At 40.2% G+C, this 25,406-nt stretch overlaps 2 protein-coding genes across 3 annotated transcripts in view; both read left to right on the top strand.

The window, feature by feature from the left end:
• Positions 1-1,612: 1,612 nt before the first annotated feature.
• sdhaf4 (succinate dehydrogenase complex assembly factor 4) lies at positions 1,613-5,294 on the top strand. The gene is made up of 3 exons (XM_049601296.1): positions 1,613-1,810; positions 2,113-2,223; positions 4,731-5,294. Exons 1-3 carry the CDS (start codon positions 1,738-1,740, stop codon positions 4,838-4,840), a joined length of 294 nt encoding a protein of 97 aa, XP_049457253.1. The 5' UTR covers positions 1,613-1,737; the 3' UTR covers positions 4,841-5,294.
• A 2,704-nt stretch (positions 5,295-7,998) lies between these two features.
• Positions 7,999-25,406, top strand: part of cep68 (centrosomal protein 68) — a 29,021-nt gene continuing 11,613 nt past the window's right edge. For both annotated transcript variants that reach the window (XM_049601188.1, XM_049601187.1), the window contains exons 1-4: positions 7,999-8,081; positions 20,518-20,606; positions 20,706-21,008; positions 23,875-24,918. In XM_049601188.1, coding sequence (XP_049457145.1) covers positions 20,739-21,008; positions 23,875-24,918 — 1,314 coding nt within the window. In that variant the 5' untranslated portion in view covers positions 7,999-8,081; positions 20,518-20,606; positions 20,706-20,738. The remainder of the gene's footprint in view (positions 8,082-20,517; positions 20,607-20,705; positions 21,009-23,874; positions 24,919-25,406) is intronic.

The raw sequence follows: 25,406 nt of genomic DNA, 5'->3' as shown, positions 1-25,406 counted from the left end.
TATCCTTTTCCTTTTTCATTGTGACTATGTTCCTGCGCACAAAGCCAGCTCCCTAAACAAATGCACTTTGCTGTCAAAGACCCTGACCTCAAACCCATCCAACACCGCTGGGATAAACCCGAGCTCTGACTGCGAGCCAGACCTAACCACTATCAACATCAGAGTTGGACCTCACTGATGCTCTTGTGTCTGAAGGGGAGCACATCACTGCAGCAGGTTCCACATCTCGTAGAAAGCCTGAAACCGAAGGAGAGAAGGCTGCACATTCATGAGCATGGTATTGGAATCACACGATAGACTGACACATACAGTTTGTACGGAATGTCCACAGTATACAGTATATCCACATACAGTCACATATGACTCAAGGTCACAAACACTTTGGTGACAGTGTGAAGGTTTACTCTCTTGGAAAAAGTAGACCTAATATAAACTTTTCCCAGTGTCCACTAACAAGCTCTTCTCAGAGCTTTCAACCTTTTCTTGTGCTTTTCATCAAGGATCAGCTGTCAAAGTTGCTCACTGTATACATACAGCCACTTTCAGGTGCTTCTGATGATACAAAGAGTCACTCCAGGGTGTTTGTGACACTCTTGGTCTCATGCAGGAAGTGAGCAAATGGTCTCTTATTTTTGAGGTCATATCCACAATATGTTCTCATTTCGTTAGTATACATTGATTTCTGGGATTCACCAATCTTATTTTTGCTCTTCTCGTAAGACAAAATGTTGTGAGTAGTCGAGAGAAATCTTACTAAGATAAGAAACACTATCACAGTCCACAAAATTGTATGTCTAAATTTGAGGAACATTAAAAATGCAGCATCAGATTTAGATAATGTCTCACAGTAATTACAATGATTGGATTATAAATTTGTGGGCCACAGACATCTCACTATACTTGGTCCACTGATCCCAGTTACTGTAATTTCAGTTATTGTGCTGCCCAGTGCTGGAATATGACTAAGAACATTTACTCAAGTGCTGTACTTAAGAACAAATTTGAGATATTATTACTTTACTTGAATATTTTAATCTTATGCCACTTTCTACTTACACTTTTTTTGTACCTTTTACTCCACTACAATTATTTGATAACTTTAGTCCATTATAAATTATTTTAGATTTTTGTACACAAATCATATGAAAATATACCAGCACAACTGAAATGATTAGTCGATTGATCAGAATATTAACTGTAATTGTTTTAGTCATTTTAAATGCAAAAACATTTCATGGTTCCAGCTTCTCAAATATGACATCTTACTGCTTTTTCTTTTGATTTTTTTGATTTATTACATTAATTACAAGTGTCTGCATTGATTACTTTTAATTTTAAAACTTTAATACATTTCTATGATTGTACTTACTCTTAGTTAAGTAACATTTTCAATGCAGGACTTTTACTAGTAACCAAGTATATTTTTTACCGTTTGGTATTAGTAGGCTACTTGTGCTTTTTAAGTAAAGGATCTGAATACTTTCTCCACCACTGCTGTTAACACACATTAACAGCACAACAGATGTGGCTGTGATTACTGTACAGTGCTTGCTCCCCCTACTGGCCTCCGTTAAACACTGCACTGACTTATCGCCATTTTCCGTCGCTACATGATGATGCAATTTACGTAGACGAAGCGCGACAAAACAGGAACAACAACACAATTGTATAAGTGTCCGAGCAGCAGAAAGTCACAGAGTTACTCTGCTTTTCTCTGTTCTCCAAACAGCTGCAGACATGTCTCTGAGTCTGCGGTTAACGTATTGTGCTTCGGCCAGCAGACTGCTACAGTCCTACAGTTTAAATACAGGTCAGTGTGTGCTGCTGTTAGCTAATGTAGCCTCAGGAAAGGAACTAACTCCAGGGTTTTCTCGTGTGCTAAAACTGCATTCACAAAGCTGCTGTTTTTATACTGAAGTGTTTAACACACCGTAGAGTATGATACAGGATGGTCCAATGGCTATGGTAGAGCTAAACTCTGACACTGATCGTTAGCTAAGGGTTAAATCAGAGCTGGAGGTCTTTTGAGGCTAACTGTGTCCTACACTGTACACTGGCTGCAGACAGCCCAGTGACTCCACATTATCCTGGTTTCCATTGTGTCTTGTTCAGGGTGTTCCCGGGCAGCCAGCGGAGCGGTGAAGGACAAAGAGCCGCTGAAGAAAGCCAAAACTCCGCAGGGTCGGTTTGACAGCTCCGAGAAGAGCCAAGATGTTCTGCAAAGTGAGTATTCTGACCGTCTGTCTTTGACTTGGACTCAAACTGAGAGATCAAATTACAAAGGAATACTTTATCAATCCTCAGCCTATGCTATGACATGCCTGCAGTGACTGAAGAAAAAAATCAAATGTGGAAAAACTTCTTGATGAACTGAAGTCATAGGAGTCTGTGTTTAACAACAGCCAGAGTTCCCACAGTCATGAAATTCCTGGAAAAGTTATGAAATTAGAGAAACTGTTTTCCAGGCCTGGATTTCACAAAATGTATTGGAAAAGTTTTGACAGTACACAGTTAGGACCATTGTTTAAGTTATCTTCAGTAAAATACCCAAAATTCAGACATGTTGTCAAACTCAGCTCAAATCCCAGCTACATCAGCTGATCTCAAACAGCCTAGTCAGCTGATTGATGGAGGGTAGTCAGCTGATAGATCACGATTCCTTTCTATGTAACCAATTGGCAAATCTCATTCAGGGCGCCCTATCTAAACTGCTTTGGCCTGCCTACTGTTGCTGCTTCCTCTGCAAGCTGCTTTGCAACCCACCTCCACCCCAGCTCCTCCTTTTTTCGCGTTGTGTCTGACTTATCAATGTCATTTCTGTTTGTCATCGATGCTGCTCTGTTCTGTTCCTGGGGGGTCTTTGCTGCTGCTCTCCTTGCCTTAGGCTTTCCTGGTAGGCGTGTGGAAGGGCACAGAGGTGTGCTCTCTCTGCCTTTGGCTGACCGAGGAAAGGCAGAGAAGCCCCGGAACAGCTATACCACCATATAATACCGCAAATGAAAATGAAGTTTTCTTTGACAAAAGTGGTCCTGACTGAACATGTCTAATGTTGTGTGACATATGTTCCTTGTAATACTATTTGAGGTTTTGTGAAGTACCCGTGTGTGTCAGTCTGGTCTGCTGGCATATGCAGCTAGTTGGTGGCAGAAATGTGTATGAGCTAGTAAAGTTAGCAAGCGCTAGTGGTTTGCATATCTGCAAATGCCCTGGAAGTGCTTGTTTAACAATGTATGGCTGTATTGTTATATAAGCCTATTTCAGACTACATAAGGAAGTCATGGAAAATTCTTTCGAAAAAAATTCTGGTAACCCTGAACAGCAAAACTATATCAAAAAGTCAGTTTATAACACGGTCCAAGCAGTATAATCCAGGTTTCATTTATGAGTCTCAAACAGACAGCCTTTTCCAATGGGGAACTGAACTATAAGTGAAAATGGTGCATCCAAACTAACCCTTTAAAACACCAATGTCACTAAAGTAACTTAAACTAGCGATTGAGACCAGCAGTTCCTGTGTTCTGCGAGGTAAAATCACTGCAATTCTCAATGGAGTTTGGCTTTGAAGAGAGCATTGATAAATTTCACCTTTAGTTCAGTTTCCCATCAGACAGGGCTGTCTGTTTGGGAAGTACTGAGCATATGAATGGATAAATGAGACCTAGATTATACAGCATGAGTTTTTTGAGAGTTTGTAAACGGATATTTTTAACATACTTCTGCTATTGTCGAACATGGACCCCTATGACTTCAATTTGTCAAGAATTTTCTCAGTATTTGTATTCTCGTTTCACTGTGGAGGCATGCAAGAAAGTTTTCTTCATGAATTCAGCATAACCCGGGATGAGTTACTGATAAACAAATGGTCATTTTGGGGGTTAAGTATTCCTTTAATGTTGAGTAGAAGCTACAGTTCTTCTTGATTGCAGCAGTACAATCATGAAAGGCAGTTAAGAGAACATATGTTGTGTTTATTAATAATGTTGTTGGTTAGTTAGTCTTCCAGCACTGGCCACAGCAGACAGATCAGTTCTTGAAAATTTCGTATCAGTGCACTTTATAAAAAAAAAAGCAGTCACATGTTTTTGTTTGCATACCTTTATGAAGAATCTGATCAGAATGTCTCATTAGAAACACATACAGTTCACACAAAGTGATCATTATTACAGTAATTACATCCAGTTGCCAGTTTATTAGGTACACCTAGGTATAATAAAGCAGTCCTGAATTAAATCCATTATGATGCTTTTAATATTCAGTTTTTTTGTGAAATTGTTTAAAGTGCTGCAATGCATTTCTGTCAAATTGTATGTTTCTTATATTTTGTCCACCCCATTTATAGTGTATACAGTATTAGAAACATCACTCAGTATAACATACAATAATTCATCAACAGTCCAAACTGGACCCTCCAAATTGTGACCATGAAGTTCAGTCTGCACCTAATGAGTGTGAAAGTTCATTCTTGACTTAAAGAGAAAGCAGACAAAAACAGCTAAATAACTTTCTGTGGAATGCAGTTGTAAGCCCAGGAAAAGGCCAGTAAGTGGACCTTGAGTGATGAAATGTTGTCAAAAAAAGGGAAGTGCTGGCTGCATTAGTTGAAGCTAGGTGGACCTAATAAATTTGACACTGTGGATACTGTATGTTTTGAAGTAAAGCAGGTGTGGGAGGAAATCTTCTCAACTGAAGCAGCGTCTCTCAAACTGAACCATTCCCTCTCTGTCCTCCAGAGTTCCCTGATGATGTTAACCCTGTAACCAAGGAGAAGGGGGGTCCTCGGGGTCCAGAGCCCACCCGCTACGGAGACTGGGAGAGAAAAGGCCGCTGTGTCGACTTCTAGTTCAGTGCTCATTCATCTGATACATCACAACTGTTATATAGAGTTTTATAGTCAGTGGCACTTTGTAAACTGTTGATGTTTGTTGTTGTGCACTCAAAAGTCTGACCTTCTGATCAGAAGGTGAGAATCAGGTAAAGATACAAAGTGTGTTTCTGACTGTGACTGTAGAGATACTTCCAGGGAACAAGGAGAACATTCAGCATACGTTCTGGACAACTTAAATAAGTGTACCATATGTGTATCCTGCCTGTTAATGTTGTGCATTTTGTTTAAAGGATGATGCATAAAACAAATGTTATGTAAAATGATTTAAATATGGAAAGCTGCGAGACACAGTGATGGTGTTTGGTTGCAGGTGAGGATGGTTCTGAGTGCTGCTTCTGTAAGATTACTGTGTTCTGTCCACAAGTATGAATGTTAAGATAAATTAATGAGAAGCTGATTCTATGTTCAAGTGCTGTGTGTCAGTCAATTTGTTTTGAGCATGCATTACACCTTAAAGAATGTCAAACTGTACCTGAATTAGTCTGACTATACAGGGTTACCAAATGAATGCCTCAATTAAAATAAAAAGGTGAACCAGTCATATGGTTTGTTTCCCACAACAACCTAAACTAGTCCATACCCATTGAGTACAGCATACAATACCATGACTTAGTCACACCAAAAATTAGAAAGAAAAAACATTTGGCCACAGGGGGAGCCACAGCGTTTGGTCACATTTTAGCCATTTTAAGCATTTTTCTGTTGTTATAGCGCCACCCAGTTGCCAATTAGAGTTAAATCTCTCCAGTCACCTTGAGGCATCAACATACTGCACTGCACAACATACCAGGCATTCAAAGTTTGCAATAGCACCCCCCTTTGGCCAATTGATGTAACATTGCTTCATTTGCATCCTCCCATGACCCTCTACCACTGTGCCAAATTTCACATGGATTGACCAAGTCAGTGAGGAGAAGAACGTGGAACAGACACACAGACCGTTTTCATCATTATATAGTAAGATCTGTTTTTTCTACTAATAACTGGATTTGTTTAACATCTGATCATAATGTGATCACACTGAGGTGACACTAGAAACACTATTGCTGCCTCGTTTGAACACAGCTTTTAAACAGACTGGTGTCTGTGGGTGCACACTGGTTTGGATGGATCATATGCAATTGCTGTTTGTGTGGCTTCAAGGAAAAAGAAACCAATTCTTTATCAATAGGACAAAGTCATGTAATTCAGACACTTTTTTTTGGTAGATTTTTGGTAGACCTAGAAAACCACCTAACACTCTATCTTGAGTTATACCTTTAGATATTGTTATGTATCTCCTCTATATTTCTATAAAGAAAATATGTTGACAAGTAAAATACTTAAAAAAACTTAGACAATCAAACGCATCAAGAACCCCAACCACACTGTTATGACTCTGATGTTCAGGTAAAATGGGACAGTCTTTTAGGGAGTTAAGTCCATTTATCAGTTAAGTCGTTAACTGATTAAATTATTAATGTAACATCACTATAATAAAAAAGATTGTCCAGCTTTTCTGCCATGCATTCTATGTTCTTTTGCTGCCTGTTTTCTTGGTGCCATATTGTCTGTAGTGGACATGTGTTTGTGTGTTTGCCTGTGTGTAACAATGATGTCTAATTCTGGACTAAAGAGTGCCCCAGGAATGATTTAGCACTTTAGCACTTGTGTTTCCCTCATCTTAAAGTCAATAAGTTTTTTTGAATGGGTCTTTGGTTTCATGCCTGAAATAAGGTGTGTGGCTAACACATGCTTAAGAGACTTTCATGTTTTGTTATACAACATAAAATACATCACTACCCTGCTCTTAAATTTTGAAGCTTTTATGTGTCGGTTGCTAACAAGTGGCTAAATAAGACTACAGAAGATCATCTTGCCAAACATGGCTTTACAGCCTTGTGGTGGTGATGCTAAGTCAACATTTTTTAGTTCTGGTGATTGCATTTGCCCTTCAAAAATAATGAGAGCAGTTGTCATTTGCGCAGATTTTCTTGCTGGACAAAATGTGTACGTATCATAAATATTTATTTGCCACAGAGTTTATTTTCTTTCATTCAACTTTCATGTCGGCCTACAAAAAAACATCATCCCTGGAGCACTCTATTGTAGTTGACATGGACTCACTGCATCATATCTTCTAAGTGACAAAAACATTTAAATTAGAATTATATTCTATGTCTACATAAGCTATAAACTACAAAAACTATTCGATTAAATGATTAATTTCTTACGTTCTTAGATATTTTTGTCAGATATGCAGTGATGATTGCTGGGTTATTTGTATGTTGATGTTGTCCAATGTCAAGTCTATAATTGTGTCAAGCATACATGCATAATAGTGTGCACTGGGACCTGTCGTAACTTCCTTACACCACTGATACATGGTATACCTTCCTGCTTTTTCTGGCCATTTACAGTATACCCAGCTATCAGCCAAAAATCTATTGGAATATATAGGAGAGTATACCCACTTCCCCCTCTGTAACCAACCCATCTACCTAGTAATAGGCTACACCCACCCCCTCAACTACCACTACACAACTGCTGTATTCTATAATTATATCATCATTAGCTCGAGGCAATGTAGCAGCTGTGGCAGTGGAAGTTCTTGCTGCAAGATCCATTATGTCTGGTTATAACGCCACTAAATATTTAAAGATATGTTTGCACTTCTTATTTTTCCCACTAAGGGGCAGAATAGAGCCAAATCAGCCTGCTCCTCCTATTTACAGTCAAACTACCGGTATATGATGTTGCCTTCAGACGCCGTAAGAAATATTGTAACTATAACTTTTCACCCTGCAAATCAATTAAAGTAATACGTCTGGCGTGCGTTTTTTTTGTAATCGTCGGGGATTCATGTGAATTATTATTTTTGGTCCTTTTGTCCTTAAGATTTATTTATATCCCACAAATGCTATATACATGCTGTACATAGCCTAATTAAGCCTTCTTAAACAGAAGACTATTAATTAGGATCGAGCGACAAACAAATAAGCAAAGTGTTTGAGCACACGGAGTCCCAGCTTTAATGACAGGGGCCGTGTTCTTATCACCGGTGAATAGACTCGTGCTTAATGACTCCGTTCAGGACTGAGGGGAGACCGGAGTTGAAGAAAAGCACCTGAAGGCAGCACGAAGAAGCAGGAAGGCGGCAGCAGCAACAAAGCTTCAACGACTGGACACTCCTAGCTGAACTAACGGGGCACATTTGGTAAGAATAAGCACTCATTTGTATTGTTGTGACACTGAGACAGAACTGTAACTGCTGCTGTTCAACTTTGTTGCTAAATATTAGATAGGTGTCTCGTGGTGTGACTTCCGCCAGATAAAAGTGTCAGATTCTTAAAACGAGACAATTTAAGAAAGGGAAGCACAGCTTGGTGGTTAAAGATGCCGAATTTACGAGATCTTAATGAACTGGGAGAAAGTCGAAGTTAACAGCTGGGTTCCGTTGGTCCCGACGTGTGTCTGTCGATAAGCACGGACACATCCATGTATACGTGTCGCACATTTTTCATCTTTGTGAAATCTCAAAGGCAGCAATATCGCTGCAGCTTTAATCTTAAGTTATACACCTTGTATCTCTCTGCAGCTCTGGTTTCAACTTTGATTCAGTCTCTGCAGTGTTGTAACTTAGATTTTAACTGTCAGCAGTTTGATAGAAACAAATGAGCTCCGACAACCTTACATGGTCAGCTCTGTAGACTACAATGGCTCCCCCGCTCTGTGTAGGTCACTTGTGTTTAGTGTCACTGCTTGTTGCCATGGTTTCATTCACTGTACCCTGTATTGGACACACTTCAGGGTCAAGACAGGTAATGTGGGACAAATAAGGTTTACATCTTGGGCTCTTGAAATATTAGCAGCCAGTCAGCTAACATGTTATTGCATTGTTACTACAAATGTGCTTTACACTAAATAATCATTTTAATCGTTCTGAGATAACTGTGATGGGCAGATCAAAGATTCAGTAAATTCCCTGACCTGCCAGGTGAGCCATGTAGCATGTTGACTTTCTCCTTTTTGGTTAGAACTGTCCTGCGGCTAAAACAACAACAAAGTTGGTTGTAGAATGTCACATTTTATTCACGGTTTGACTTATAATCAATATTTTCACAATACCCTGTTGGAAATAATTTCCCATAGTTTTTAGAGTGAGTAGCCTAGTTAAAGCAACTCTTAACTTTCTTGCATTTCACACAGCACTTTTGAACATCCACAACTCCCGCCTCCCTCCAAAGTCCCATCTCCCTCCTCCTGCAACTCCCGCCTCCCTCCAAAGGCCTACTCCCCCCTCCTCCATTACGTCCTCATTACTTCTATGATAGACGTAGGCGTTGGCAAGGTAACGTTAGATCACCCTCAACGGTTATCAAAGTCTACTTATCATACATCAGACCACTTTTCGAATACTCCGTCCCCGCTTGGATCACCATCTCTGACAACCAGTCACAACGACTACAGACAATACAAAACAAAGCACTAAAACCGGCCCATAGACTCCCCTTCTTCATCAGTAACCACTACAACCTGCAACCTGCCCTCTTGACACTATCCCCACTGCTCTCCTGAAGGATGTCTTTGAAGTCACTGGTCCAAGCATCCTCTCCATCATCAACAGCTCCATCATCACTGGCACCGTCCCAACCTGTTTCAAGCACACAGTCGTTCAGCCACTTCTGAAGAAACCCAACACTGATCCCACACTACCCAGCAACTACAGACCTATCTCCAAACTACCATTTCTGTCAAAAGTTCTCGAAAAGGCCATCCTCAATCAGTTGCTCCCCTACCTACACCATAACAACATCCTGGAAAAATTTCATTATGGTTTCAAGCCTCACCACAGCACAGAATCCGCTCTGTTAAAAGTCCACAATGACCTGCTTCTCTCCATCGACTCCAGTAACTGTGCTATCCTCATTCTCCTCGACCTCAGCGCAGCATTTGACACAATAGACCACAACATACTAATAGACCGTCTCCACCATGGCTCTGGTATTAATGGCACTGCTCTGAACTGCTTCACATCCTACCTCAACAATAGAAGCTTTTCCATAAACATTGGCTCACTCTCCTCCCCCTCAGCTACCCTGTCCTGCGGTGTCCCACAAGGTTCAATCCTAGGTCCCATTCTCTTCTCCATATACATGCTCCCCCTCGGTCAAATCATTCAAAAACATGACCTCTCCTTCCACTGTTATGCTGACGACACCCAGCTTTATCTTCCCCTCAAACCTAACGTCCAGTCCAAACTCACCGACATCCACAACTGCATTAATGATATAAAGCCCTGGATGGCAACAAACTTCCTTCAACTCAATGACAGTAATTCAGAAATCATTCTCTTTGGCCCCTCTGACAACGTCAACCTGATATCCAACAGTCTGTTGTCAAGTTTGATAAACAGGTCAATTCAGTAGTTAAAGCCGTTTTTTTTTTTTTTTCAACTCCGCATCATTTCAAAACTCAAGCCATTCCTCACATTGAAGGACCTAGAAAAAGTCATCCACGCCTTCATTTCCACCCGCCTGGATTACTGCAATTCACTGTACACCAGAATCAATCAATCATCTCTCTCCCGCTTACAAATGGTACAAAACGCTGCAGCCAGACTTCTAACAGGAACCCGTAAGAGAGACCACATCACCCCCATCCTGGCCTCTCTCCACTGGCTACCTGTTCAATTCAGAATTGGTTTTAAACTGCTTCTGTTTGTTTATAAATCCCTGAACGGTCTGGCCCCCACCTACCTCACAGAACTTTTAACCCCCTATACTACCTCCAGATCCCTCAGGTCGGCTGACCTGGGGCTCCTAGCAGTACGACGCTCCAATTTTAAACACAGGGATGACCGTGCCTTTGCAGTCACAGCCCCCAGACTCTGGAACAGCATCCCCCCTTCTATCAGATTTGCCCCTTCCATTGACTCATTTAAATCTAGGCTCAAAACATATCTCTTCTCTAAAGCATTTATATCCCCCTGACATGATATTTTAATCTCCCACTCTGTGCTTATTTGTGCTTTGATTTATGTATTTATGTATGTTGCTGCTACAGCTCTGGTTTTTGTGTTATTGTGTTTCTTCTGTATTTTTTCCTTTTTTATTTTTATATGTTCAGCACTTTGGTCAGCGTGAGTTGTTTTTTAAATGTGCTTTATAAATAAAGTTGACTTGACTTGACTTGACTACATACACTCAATAACAGGCATGCAGACCATAAGACAATGTCACCAAACCATAGCCCTGAAATATCTCAAGACCGCGACAACCAACACCGCCTTGCAGAAGGCCATCAAGGAAGCCTGCCTCATAACCAACACACCCCTGTCATTCATCCTCCAACTGACCAACACCTCCCCACCTCCAAACTGGCCCCATGACCTGAGTAACTGAGTACACTACAATGCCAACCACTCACATGCTCACATGAACACACACACACACACACACACACACACACACACACACACACACACACACCCCCCAATGTAGATAACACACTATTTACAATGTAGATCGCACGTTATACAGGCCTGCACTAAACACACGAACACACACACACACACACACACACACACACACACCAATGTAAATTTAACACAACATGCATTTTTTAAACTTACATAATGATAATAAAGGCATAATGATGCAAGTACACCCTTTTAAAGAGAAATAAACATTATTTAACAAGAATTTTTAGGAATGCAAAAAAGAAAATTTAAATATCCGAAATAACATGTAAAAATATCAAGATAAATAAATAAATACAAAAAAATAGACTGTCACTCTGTCACTCTCAGGTTTGCAGTTAAGTTAGTCGTATTCGCTCTTTTTGTTGAGATGGTTTTAGAACAAACCCAGCACACTGGCTTGTCCAAATTACTGGGCTCCCCTCTGTCATTTGGTTTAAATCCAAAACACTCCCACACAGGGGCCATGGCATTTGGTTTAGGAACAAGTTCCCTGTCTTTCTCTGACGCTCACTTGTTTGTTTTTTTTCTCCGCCTCGTCTCCCCCTTACGAAGATCGTGCAGTGTGTGTGTGTGTGTGTGTGTGTGTGTGTGTAGCCCATAGCCCCGCCTCCCCCACAGAGACAAAGACACTCGATGACACCTGTCCCTCCGTCATTACGCTAATGAAAAAATTCACCTGGCTGCCAGACGATGCACGGCAGTGAATGCTCTTGTCGTCCACTCTCTTTGATGTAGAGAGACGAGGAAAACAAACAGGCATGACAATTAATCGCGGTCGGAAAAGTTACTGTCTCCCTTTAAATTTACCGTGCAATTAACCGACTTATCACACATCGCGACAAGCCTATTAGATAGTAACGTTAATGTTACTAGTAAGTGGAAATGCACAAGGAAGATAACGTTAATGTTTCAGAGGCTACGCTACAGTAGGCTAACGTTAGCCATTAGCAACTGGATGCTGTGTTGTCATATAACATTATGAACTGAACTGAACTTCTTTATTTGTCATTTTTATGCGCAGCACAAAAACAAAATGATATTTCGCATATCCCAAGCAAAAAGAAACAAAACATTTAAAAACAATTTGTGCAACATATAAAAAAAGAACAGACAGTGCAATAGTAAGATGAAAAGGGTCGACATTTCACAGTCAGAAGAGATATTATGCAAGCGGTTATGTCAGTTGGAGGCCTCCACGTGGGGAAGACAGACAGGACAGGAGAAAACTCCGACCAATCATTGCATTCGGTCCGAATGCAATGATTGGTCAGAGTTTCCTTAGAACCATATGAGAATGGTTTAATTATGAGTTTGTATTTCTGGTGGAATAGACTTACATTTTAGTGTGCCAACAGCTTATCAATAGCATTTTAACCTAAACAAAGAAAAGTGCAAAATTTCCAGAAAGTTAAGTGTTGCTTTAAAGTTTTCAGGTAAAATGGGACATTTGTCAGTAGTGAAACCAGTGTGTTTTTAAAAGTCAAGTGTGTACCCAGTAGACTTGCACTGATTACAATTTTTTGAGCCGATACCGGTTTCCAATTTGCAGAATGTTTGGACGGCCAATTCCTATTTTAGGCAATTCCGTTTTCATTTTTTTCAAACCACTTTACAGTACACAAGATATTGCAGTATTTTCTGTCTTTCCTTTATTAGAACATTTTAACCAAGATACAACCAGCTTTTCAATAATCATCTCAAACAAACAAACAAAAACAGTGACACAGGTTAAGAAACATTTTCCTTTTTGCTCAAATATAACTTCAGGCACAGTATTAAAATAAATAAGTAAAAAAGGCATGCATAAATAAAAACATAGATAAATAAAATAATAGTTCTTTGTGTAAAGCATTTGTGGGTAATTTCTCGAATGATTATTATGAATAATAATTCTCTTGTGGAAAATTCACACAGGTCTTCATGACGCACGTGCCAGTAAGCGCAGACACGCGCGTCTTCGGCATGCGGACACGCACCTCGTCAGTTTTAAGCGGCACAGTGCAGCAGTGAGAGCTCCGCAGTTAAATTTAACATGGACAATTAACAACTTTCTCCTTCTCTCTTTTGATGTGTGTGCAACTGTGCGTGATTGATTAAGGTGAGAAGCCGCCCATGTTTCACTTCCTCACATCGCCCATGCCATGAGTTGCACATGTGCGTGTGTGTGCGCTGCTGATGTTATACGATGTCAATCATGTGGCGCACCGGGAATTTGACCGGTGTTTTACATCGTCATATTTTAGACTGACTGGCCGGCTGCAGGTCATGGCGGATCACGTGAAAACCGGCCCGATTCCGAGCAGATTCCAGAGAGTCTCCCCTCTTCATATATGGCAGAATAGCTCAACTTCCAGCTTGCTATGGTGAGATACATGTAAAAATGGAAGAATTTAGTCACACAGATTTGTTTTTTTCATTGATATAAAAATTAATATAAAACACAGGCACATAGAAGGACATGGGATGATGGCAAATCTGGATAGGCCACATTGTCCTGAAAAAAACAAGATATAGCATGTGTATGTAGCCTTTATAATGACTGTGATATGAGCTTTAAAGTAAAGACAGTAAAAATACCCCAAAAACGCCTAGGGCCCATAGGGTTAATAGATGTTGCAATGCCATGTTTCTACAGTAGCCCAGAACGGACAACCCACACACTGACTCCAGTTCTGGCCATTTGCGTTTCGCGTTTCTTCATTTTCATACTTTCATGTTGGTCACCGTAGTGGTGCCATAAAAACAATATTATTTTTTTTTAGGTGTAACTAGTGCTGCACGATTAATCTAATCGCAGTTGCAATCGCGATTTCAGGCTGTACAATTACATAACCACATAAAAGGCTGTGATTTAATGTAAATAAATAACGTGTGTGCCTGTGGACATGACTGCCTCTCCTGTAGTGTGTGGAGTTTGTTGACATCACGCCCACAAGCTGTCCTGGTGTGTGCAGCACGTATGGTCAGGTGACCACCCATTGCAACACAGGCTCACTCCACTGTAGGTACAGTGCCCTGTTGCGCTGCTGTGTGAGCAGCATGTTTGACTGTGCTCCGTCTGTTGATGGTCATTTACACACTGTCCATAACAATAACTATGTCAGGTCAGGTCAGTGCCCCCCTAATATAATGTAGGGGAAACACTGAATCAAGCAAGAAGACTAATGATACCATTTTTTTTATTATATTGTAATCGCAATCGCAAATCGCGATATTGTCAACTCCAATCGCAATCGCAGACCTCTGCAAATAATTCAGCTCATGGTAAAAACATGAAGTTGGGGTTGGTGAGGTTCCTCTGACTTTCCAAGTTGGAAATCTGATATCAGGGGGCAATCCAGTTGAAATTTGCAACTGGGAACTCTGAAATTCCAACTTCCCAGTGCAAATGGAATACACCATAGTTATAGGGAAAATAGATACAAAGTGTGAACAGGCATATGAACTGAGGGAAAAAGGAGCAAACGCTTAAGTTGAATTTACCTTTTCACAGCAGAAATGTTTGATGTGTTTAAGTCATAATATAACCAATGCTGTTGTTATTGTGACAGGTCAAAATGTCTGCTGTGAAAATAGCCTGTGAATCTGAATCAAGAGTACTCTGAGGCTAGCAAGGCGTCCAAAGCAGGGCTTGGCAGAGAAAAGTTTCAGAATCACTCGCCTAGAGTCTGTCAACAAGTCTAGAGTTAAAACAATTGGTCAGTTAACTGATGTGGATTTACAGAATACACAGCAATTTTAACTTGGATTAATCATTTGAATTAAGAATTGCAATATGTTATTTCCATGGTCTAGGAATGTTGGATTAGTATTTGTGAACATAAGCCAGAAACCAGAGAAGACAGTCTCAAACCTGTGATGTCATTACATATAAAGTCTGGAACTGCTCCATAGACAGTGAATTAGGGGTGGGAGAAAAAAAATCGATACAGCATAGTATTGCAAAATTTTGTGTGACAGTATTGTATTGATACACTGGTGGCGCCAAGTATCGTTTTTTTATTATACATTTATAATATTGCATATACAAATTAAACTTTTAGTAGCCTACTGGAATAATGAAATCAATTGCCTTTTTCAGTCCACCAGATACATTTTGCTACAATAAAAATGACTGAAGTGAGATGAACAGACTGAAAACTTTGTCATATGGATAAAAATAATGTGGACAAAGTTTTCCTTTGGGGACATAATTTGCAGTCAGAAAAAAAGGTAATAAATCGTAATATATGCTATCACAATACTCAGCATAGCGACAAAGATTTAAAATCACAATAAAATTGTCATCAGAATTAAGTATCGTGATAATATTGTATCATGGGGCCTCTGGTGGTCCCCACCCCTACAACTAAGGGGAGCCTAATTATGTGAACCCACAGAAGGTTTATCTTCTTTTTTTATACCCAAATGAGGTGTATTCTATTATAGTGTTCTCAGTTCTGAAAAAATAAAATTGCATCCATATACTCAGAGTATTCCACTGGTCTCTCAGTGTCATCTAGAACGTCTTTCACCATTCATTGTCTATGGAGCAGCTCCAGACTTTTTTAGTTGACTAAGGTTAAAAAGGCAAATAACTTATAATGTATATAAATAACCATCCCAAACAATTCTCAAACACATAAATTGTCTCTAAATTGTAGAAAATCTTTAGTTGTGCTGCTGTCTCTGGAGTCTGTTTGTCTTTGAACAGTATGTGGAATATAACCTGGTGCTGTTTCATGTACCCAGTTTATTATTTGTAATAGTGATGTTGCTTAGATCACTTCTTCTTTTCAAATACTGCAGATTACTTAGGCTTTGCACGTGGCTGTCTGCTGCTGAACAACATGATCAAAGCATCCATTGAGTGCAAGTATTTTGCAGTGTATCATATAATTCACAGCAGATCACACACATGAACAGAGAAGCAAGTTTAAAAACCAGGGGTTATTGTTCTGTTGTAGCCTTTGATTGACACTTCCCTCTTGAGACTAGCACCACCCTCTCTAGGCCATCACCATGGAAACCAGGCACACGAACACAATGTAGGATAGTGTGAGGGGCTCACCCAAAACCCCGTTATCAAGACAATAACAAGACAGGAAAATACAGGAAAATATGTGGTGATCCTGTTGTCAGTGACATTTTCAAATTGTCCTCATTACAGAGTGTTGTATCATTTTATAAACAGGCTTGTGCCATCAGATCCTCATGCACTGTTTGTTTTAACAAACTATAAAGCTGCAACAGAGAAGAGACCTTTAATATGTTTTGGTAGAAAACATTAGTCTGGTTGGGTTGGTGAACACAAGCTTGGTGTTGGCAGGTCAATGATATCACTCACTGTGCATTGAAATTCAAAAGTTTTGCTCTTGTTGCCATGTGGACTGCACAGTTAGCTCATAATACAGATGTAAAGCACAGTAAAAGGGAAGTGATACCACCAAGAGAACAAAGAACACTGCACACATTATCCTAAGGCAGCAGTGAGTCCATGCAGAAGTGTCAAAGTGTTTCTTCTTGTTCTGACTGACCACACTGCAAAGTGTGGCGCAAAGCCTGCATCACAGCCTCCCACTGCCTCCCTGATCTCTTCTTTGATGAATTTCCACTGCACGGTACAGCTTGAGTATACTCAGGGTTTGTCATAGCCATGACCACAAAGTTAACCTGTGGCCACCAAATATCCTATGTGGCCTCCAGGTTTCATCAGGTCTCTCTTGAAAATAAGACTGTGTGTCTCAGTAAGGTTACCTGAATAGATAAAGGTTAAATTAAAAAAATTCCTTACATCAAGCCTTCGCCTATGCAACACTACAGGACCAGAAACACTCAGATTTATTTGTGCCTTTTGGTTCAACATTCTACGAAAACAGCAAACAGTACTCATTGCAAGCTATCTACCGATATGTAAACCCCTACTGAAGTTTGCTTTATTTATCTTACTCCTTACTGAAGAACCAAAAACACAACAGGTGGACTATGAAAAACGAAATGGCAACAAAACTTTAGGAGTGAATGGAAGCAGGAGTGGAAGTGGCTCAAAGGTGAAACATCTAAAGCTACGGTTTGAAGTATGTATTATTGTTACAATCAACAAGGTGAACCCAATCACAGAACACAGACTCATAAAGAGAGTGGTAAAAATGGGGTTTTATTGCTAGGATAATGAATGTGACTGTAGGGGATGGAAGCTGATGGCAGGGGAGTAAAACAAGTTTGGTAGAAGGTCAGACAGACAGGCAGGCAGGCAGTGATCCTATGACAGAGGACAGAGTTAATAACTTAAAAATTATGGCGAAAAGGTAGTTTCTTGCAACCCTAGAATTCAGATAAAAATATTCACAAACGAAAAAACACTTCTGGTTGCTGATAAGTAGTGTTTAACTTTTGATTTAACACTAAAAATTAAAACCCTCGGCACGCACTGCAGCGCAAGCAGACAGATGCCCGACTCAGAGCAGCATGTGTCACTGACACCAGACTCAGAGCCAGCGGACCGGTGGAAAGTGTCACCATCAGCATATTATTTTACATCAATAAAATCTATTTTATCATTATTTAGTCACATTGTTGAAAGAATTTACCTGTTTGTGTTCAAGCAGGATAATAGGTCTCCATTCATTGCACGTCAGGCTTTCTATTTTCTTGTCGGAGATGTTCATTCATTCATTCATTCATTCATCTTCTAACCGCTTCATCCTCTTGAGGGTCGCGGGGGGGCTGGAGCCTATCCCAGTTGACATCGGGCGACATAAAATACTCTTCAGGCCATTACTCACCATCATATCTCAGGATCAGAAGGGGAGACGTTTGGTCAGTCATTGAATTGGTGACACTAATTTTGAGTGTTCACCTTGAAACTGTGCTGATTGGATCTTCTGTGCTGCTCGGGGAGGATGCATGTGAAGCATCCATTTTTCACTGACATGTAAACTGTAAGAGATACTTGACTGGCATACAACCATGGGGCGGTAATTCTAGTTATTAGTTAATTTAATGTCAGTTAAATTCTTAGTTTTTTAGTCTATTTATTTATGGGTTCATTCATTCTTTAGTAAAATGTTCCTGTTTCTATTCTAGTTAACTAATGTATCAATTATCAAAGTAATATCAATTTCAAACATTCCCCTTAATTGACTTTAATTTCACACAGGAAGAGTTCCATATTTGCACTTTATTGGACAGTCAGTGTGCAGCAGACCCCTCAGTCATTGTTATCTTTCTTTTTCATATTTATCTCCACAAAATGCAGCTGAGCCAGCATCTTTTCTCTAAAATATTAATCATGTCTGAGTTCTCAACATAATGTGGCTATGGATCTGACTACACTGCTGCTGTGGACCCACATTACTGTCCCTGGTTTGTCCATTGAGCACAGGCAGGCCTGAGCATGCAGTCTTAATGAGATCAGTCAGGTGAGGAGCGAGCATATCGTTACACTGCCTGAACCCAACTGGAAGCTTGTCAGGCCTGCTGTTTAGTGATCCCATAACAACAGGTAGAGACATTCCACTCACTAAGCAACTAAGTGTGCATGCACCACCCAGATATGTGTGTTTATCTGTAATAAATGTCTACAAGGATTGGATTATTGATTTCAAGATATAATCTCCACTTCTCCTGGGTATCCCAGACTAGTAATTAAGCATGTTGTCTGCTTAAAGCAACACTTATATACTTATATTTTATATTTTACAGAGAACTCTGCAGTTCTGTGCAACTTTGTAGCATCGACTAACCGATACTGATATTTATATTGTGGAGTTAAAAAATCTTATTACGGTCTATTGGCTAGATATAAACTCATACCATTAATAAACAGTTTTACAGATCCCTTTTTGCGTCTGTCTTTTCGTCCGTCCAGTTTTCAAGAATGCGATATTTCAAGAATACCACGATATACACCATTCTTCACTAAATCCAAACAATCTGCTTTACTTACTGGGTTTGAATAGATTGCACAGGCAAGTATATTACACAGCTCCAAAAAGAAATAATCTGTCAGAACAGTCAGATACACATTAAATTAGGATGCTTAGCATGTAGACAATTGTAGGATATAAACAGTAAGTCAACTAAAACAATTTGGCAGAATAACTTTAAGTAAACTTATTGGTGCCAGAATAGTCTCAGAGGAGAGGTTTGCACAGAACACACCCAGCCCTTATATAACTTCCTTCCTTTCTAAACTCGCACCCTGTGAATCTCTCCACTCACTCGTGGTCTCACATACTGACATCATGCTTGAGTTTTTGAACTGCTGTTGTGGGTCTCAATTTAAAGCTATAGTGCATAACTTCTGTCGCCCCCCCAGCGGACAATACGTTATTACAACAAATAAGCCGGCACTTCCATGTACACAGAGTAACACTCGCCTCACACCGTGTACACAGAGTAACACTCGCTACACACCGTGTACACAATGCTGCACAATGTGGCGAACACCAGGCTGCTAACATTACATTACGTTCATAGCACCATTTCCAAGAAAATAATAAAGTACTAGGTCCAGTACATGTAACAGCAACACATACTGCTCATAATATAATTATAAACCAAGTCACTTACTTATCCAACAGCAGCAAGGTAACATCCGTGTGTGCCCTCAGACCAATTTCTTCCTTCAGGGCTCTATACCAAGGAAAAGCGACGCCAATACAAATCCTTGTTTGCCTTCTCCGTCGGTCACTTTCCTTCTTTGATAATAGACCTTCAGCTGATCCACTTCTGAACTGTGTCTCGGCCGCTTCTCCGCCATGTTGCTTTCTCTTTCTACCTGCGCTCTACCTGCACTCTACCTCTTGCTATGACCCCCCCCCCCCTTCTTGTTGTGAGGAAAAACGTGGCATTTCCTGTGTGCCAGCGCGGGAATGTCGCTGGTCGACACACACACTAAAAATAATATTGAAAAATACCGCGAGGAGCCAATCGGCTTAATCAGCATTGTGTCATCTCCTCTAGTAGTGGCTTGGATGAAACAGACATTTACGGACATGTAGAAGTTACGCACTATAGCTTTAAGACCTGAGCATTACTTGAGTCTGTAAAGAGGCAACTGTTTGCCATAATAACCTTAAGGTTATAATTTGTCCGATTTTGTGTTTTCTGCCCCCAAGTGGCCATAAAATGAATGGATGTGGTGAACTTGTCTTTATATACTGTACCTCTGCTTGTGTCATTGCAGTGCTCCTGTGTGCCTCAACCCAGCAACATGGTGTTTGTTGAGAAGACACTGGACAAAAACCTCTGCCACAAGCTTGTGGTTCCTTCAAGGTGCATGAATGAAACCAAAAGAATGAAATGTTTTGACCATACAAAGCAACATACTGGAACCTTTCTTCTGAAAGTTACTCAAGTGTTATATTATTTCAGTTGACAGGACACCTCCTACATTTCCTGTGTCTGATGGAAGCTAAGGGATGCAGCCAGAGGTGGAGGATGCATCTCCCAGAGTTTAAACACAGCAGGAGATGCTCGAGTCTGACTACAAAAGACAGTGAAAGAGGCAAGACAGAGGGAGAAAGAGACAGAGGAGGGCCACACAAAAGTGTTACTATGGCTCCCACCTCGAGGTATCTGACAGACAGACAGTATGTAATGAGAAGGCCTCTGTTCTCTGCAGAACAACATACATCTATCTTAAAGAGGACACATCCACAGAAGCACACAGAAAAGGTAAGGAGGGCAGAGAGTGAATTGTATTTGTTTATTGCTACTGATTCTGTGGAATCCCTTTCTTTCTAGGGGAAATGAAACTGCATGTTTTGAATTCCGGTGACTACAGACTGCTTCAGATGTGTGTTTTATTATGTAAATGTGATGTGGTGAGTGACATATAATAAATGTAGTATTTATTGCAGTTATACTCAACTTATGGCTTGCAGGCCAAATCTGTATAGGGTGATAGGGTACTGGGTAGTCTGCTTCTGTTGTTACAATTCTTGAATTTCTAACATTTATACAAATCTTGAAAAATATCTAGTCAATACCATTTTCAATACCACAGGGAAAAACTGACATTGAGAGCAAAAAAGTTTGCATTTTTTTAAAAAGATGAATATTTTATAAGGCTATAACATGACAACCACTACTTCTATTTTCTTGGTTAGAAGCAGAAAACAGCAGAATGACTGTAGGAAACATTAACAGTTAGAAATAGTCATGGCAGTAGAATGCACTCTCATGCATCAGCTTTGGCGCTGCCCAAAGTTCAGAAGATTCTGGATAAATGTGAAAGATACTGTATGCAAAATACTGATTGTTGGCTTCCAATTATGTCCATTAGTGGGTTTACTGGGAAATAAGGCAGACATAGTTATTTCAAAAGACCTACACCACCTGATTGGACTAGCCTTTCACTCAGTGAAACTGACTATATTTATTAATTGGAACGTGAGAAAATTTAACTGTTTGTTGTGGGAGCAGTTAGGAGGGTGCTACCTGAGGAGCGCAGACAGCGACTAGGCTCATAGGGCATAAGTAAATCTATAATGTGTGTAGGAGTATGGCCATGTGGGCCTTTAAAAGTAATTATTAAACGATTAAAATCAACTCTTTACCTAACAGATAGTTTCTTTTTTCTTTTGTCTCTTAGAATTTGCTTAAAAGTCTGGCAGCTGAGTTTTGAATGAGCTGGAGACAGGAAATAGCTTTTTCACTGAGCCTCGAACACAGAGAATTACAATATAATTAATAATAACTTATAATAATTAATTAATTATAATTAATAATTTTAATATCATACTGTCACTCTTATGCAGACCAGATTTCTCTAAACTGTTTAGCACAATGAAGTATTAAAATAAACATCTCATAATCTAACAGTGCTTTCATATAGGAATAAAACTTTGTCTTTGGCACCCACTAAATCACCTAGTAGACCAGGCGCCCCATGAACAAAGACTATGTCCTCACCGCAGCAGCCACGGGTTTGATTCCTCTCTCTACCCATTTCGCGCTACACTTTAAAGGCAAAAATGCCCCCAAAAAAAGTTTTTAAAAGAAACAAAACTTTGTGTGGTGTTCACAATTTTTCGTTTAACATTACAACTTGATCTTTTAAAACAACTTTTTCTCTTATAATATTTTAACTTTATTCTTGACATCTTTTTTTGTTTTTTCCTGTCTTCTTTGTTTTCATGGTTGCACAAATATTTTGTCCCTAAATATTCTGCTTTCAGTTATGTCAACTGCCCACAATGTTAACATAAAACAGTGTTCTTTGAGTCATTTTGAACAGGGAGTAGTCACTGTCAGACATCCTGAAACAGGCAGCAGAATTCTCTAATAAATGATGACTTGGATGAGAAAATGTAACCACCATCCCTCACACTCTCTATGGTCACTAATTAAGACTTCGTCAATAAGAGAAGTGAAAACACTCAAACCTCTTTTCTGTCATTACTGTTGAACTGAGCTGAACTGTCACATCTGAATAGATCCATACACAACAGAGGTGTACAGTGTACAGTATCTCTTAATGCCAAAAGGCCTTTGCTTTATTAGACAGATGAAGCCAGCAATGTTACAGTATTATTTTTATCCCTCTGCACCAGCAACATCCATGGCCGGAGGCATTATGTTTTTGGATTATCTGTTCTTTTACCCCATTGTCAAGAAAGTGATATCTCAAATATGCCTTGAGGGAATTTCTTGTCATTTGGCGCAAACGTCCACTAGGACTCAACGATAAACTGATTAGATTTGTGTGTCAAAAGCCAAGGTCTCTATGACCCCATCTGTCCTCTTATGAACACAATATCTCACAAATATCCTGAGGGGATTTTTGTTTTTTTTTTCAAATATGGCACAAACATCCACTTGGAGTCAAGAATGAACTGATTAGATTTTGGTGTTCAAAGGTCAGGATCACTGTGACCTTGCGCCCATGTCATTCTTGTGAATGTGATATCACAAGAAGGCCTTATAGGAATTTCCTGAAATTTGACACAAACATCAATGATGAACTGAATAGGTTTTAGTGGTGAAAGATCAAGGTCCGTGCAACCTTATATCTGTCTCATTCTTTTAAATGTGATATATCAAGAAGACCTTGAGGGAATTTCCTCAAATTTGGCACAAATGTCCACTTGGACTCAAGAATGAACTGATTAGATTTTGGTGGTCAAATTTTAAGGTCACTGTGACCTCACAAAACATGTTTTTGGCCATAACTCAAAAATTCATATGTTAATTATGACAAAATTTTACACAAATGTCTGATAGAATAAAGTGATGAAGTGATGACATTTTATATCCAAAAGGTTAAGAGTTAACTTCACTGTGACATCATAATATTCTGCAAAAACACCTTTTTTGCCATTATTCAACACCATATCTCAAGAACAGAAGGGTAGACATTTGGTCAGATATTGAATTGGTGACACTAATTTCAGGTGCCCACTTTAAAACTGTGCTGAGTGTGTAGATTGCTGGGTTAAAAATGTGTAAAGCATCCATGTTTTCACAGACATGGATGTAAACTGTAAGTGCAACTTGACTGGTTCACCTTTTTTAATTCTGTCAGTTTCCTGTCTTGCAGGAGAGACATTTGGGTGTTAGCAGAAGAGAAGAAAATCTGCAACACACTGACATGAATTTCTTGACCAGACCAAGAGAGGTGCTGACCCCAGAAGGCTTCAGTCTCTCTCACAGTGACATGTCACCTCTCTCAGCCTTAAGAAAAGACCTGGGCTCACCCTTGATTGTCTCTGAGCTCCGGGCCAGGCAGAGCCATGAAGAGCCCACGTTTGGATCACCTCTCCCTGGCAGCAGATCAGCTCAGCGGAGTTCCATTCTTGAGGTCCAGAGACCAAACCCACCTCTTAGGCCACAGCTGACCTCCACTGTCCTGTATCCAACCTACAGCCCTCGCTCAGAGTACTCCAGGTCAGGCAAGACTCAGCACAGGCTGGGAGGGAAGGGGGGTAGAGGTGGGGGAGAGACCAAGCTAGGCTCTACTGAAGGACACTCAAAAGGGCATCCAATGTCTCCCTGTCAGGCAAACTACTGGGCCTGTGCCATTCCTAAAGGTTTGCCTCCATCACCAGACAGGCACTCTGCAGACTGGGACCCAAACAGGGAGTACCAGGCCCTGCTGGACTACACTTACCCTCTGAGACCAGGACAGTTGGTCTGTGAGGGGGACAGCTTCAAGCACCAGGAAGAATCTGTCATCCAAACAGACCCCAACCTGCAGGACTCAGGGATTGAACTGGACCACCTTTGTAGCTCCACCAGTCTGTCAGGGTTGGATTTGTCTCTTAGTATGGGTCAAAGATCACCAGACTTGCAGGGGTTCACCAGATCCTCAGATGGTGAGCCCTCTGGTACCTTGCTCTCCCTAACAGATCCTGTAGGTTCGTCCTTGGACAGTTTGGACTGCACTAAGAATAGAGGTGGATTGAATCGTTACAAGTTTGAAGGTTGCCATCATGAGCACCATACACTGTCCTCCTCTACCTCCATTGCTTTTACCCGCTCCACCAGTGGCTTTCCACAGTCAAGGCATGTAGGTGGGGAGGTGGACGAGGAGTTTTGGCCTCTTCCAGAGCAGCTGGAGGAGCTGCAGCTGCTTTCCAGACAGGTCAGTACTGTGGAATCTCTTTCTAGATTGCATTTAGTTTACTATGGACTGAAAACACACCTGTTTCATCACAGTGCCCAGTGTCCTCAAAGAAACACACTGCACATAGATATACTGTGCATCTGTATAATACACTTTGATCTGTGTGTGCGTGTGTGTGTGCAAATACATGTGTTGCTAAAAAAGGATTTCAACAGTAAATATATATGTATATATATATATATAAAACATATTTTGGATTAAAGATAAACTATGCAGGATTTTGCTTAAAAACATTGTATAGACTTATACAGATTAAAGCCCTCTTAATTATCACTTATGAGCCACTCACACTTAGATTAGATTAGAGAAAACTGATTTATTGTGTTGGTCCAACTAAAACCAGACTTTTAAAATACATGTGAAAGTATATCAAAGTATATCCCCCTATTATTTTCAGTGTACAACCCCACACCAGCGGCCGCTAGATGTGTATCGGGCAATCCTGG

The sequence above is a fragment of the Epinephelus fuscoguttatus genome, linkage group LG16 (genome assembly GCF_011397635.1).
Source record: "Epinephelus fuscoguttatus linkage group LG16, E.fuscoguttatus.final_Chr_v1".
NCBI classification, from domain to species: domain Eukaryota; kingdom Metazoa; phylum Chordata; class Actinopteri; order Perciformes; family Serranidae; genus Epinephelus; species Epinephelus fuscoguttatus.
Note: the sequence above shows the minus strand (reverse complement) of the source record. Positions and strands in the feature narration are given on the sequence as shown.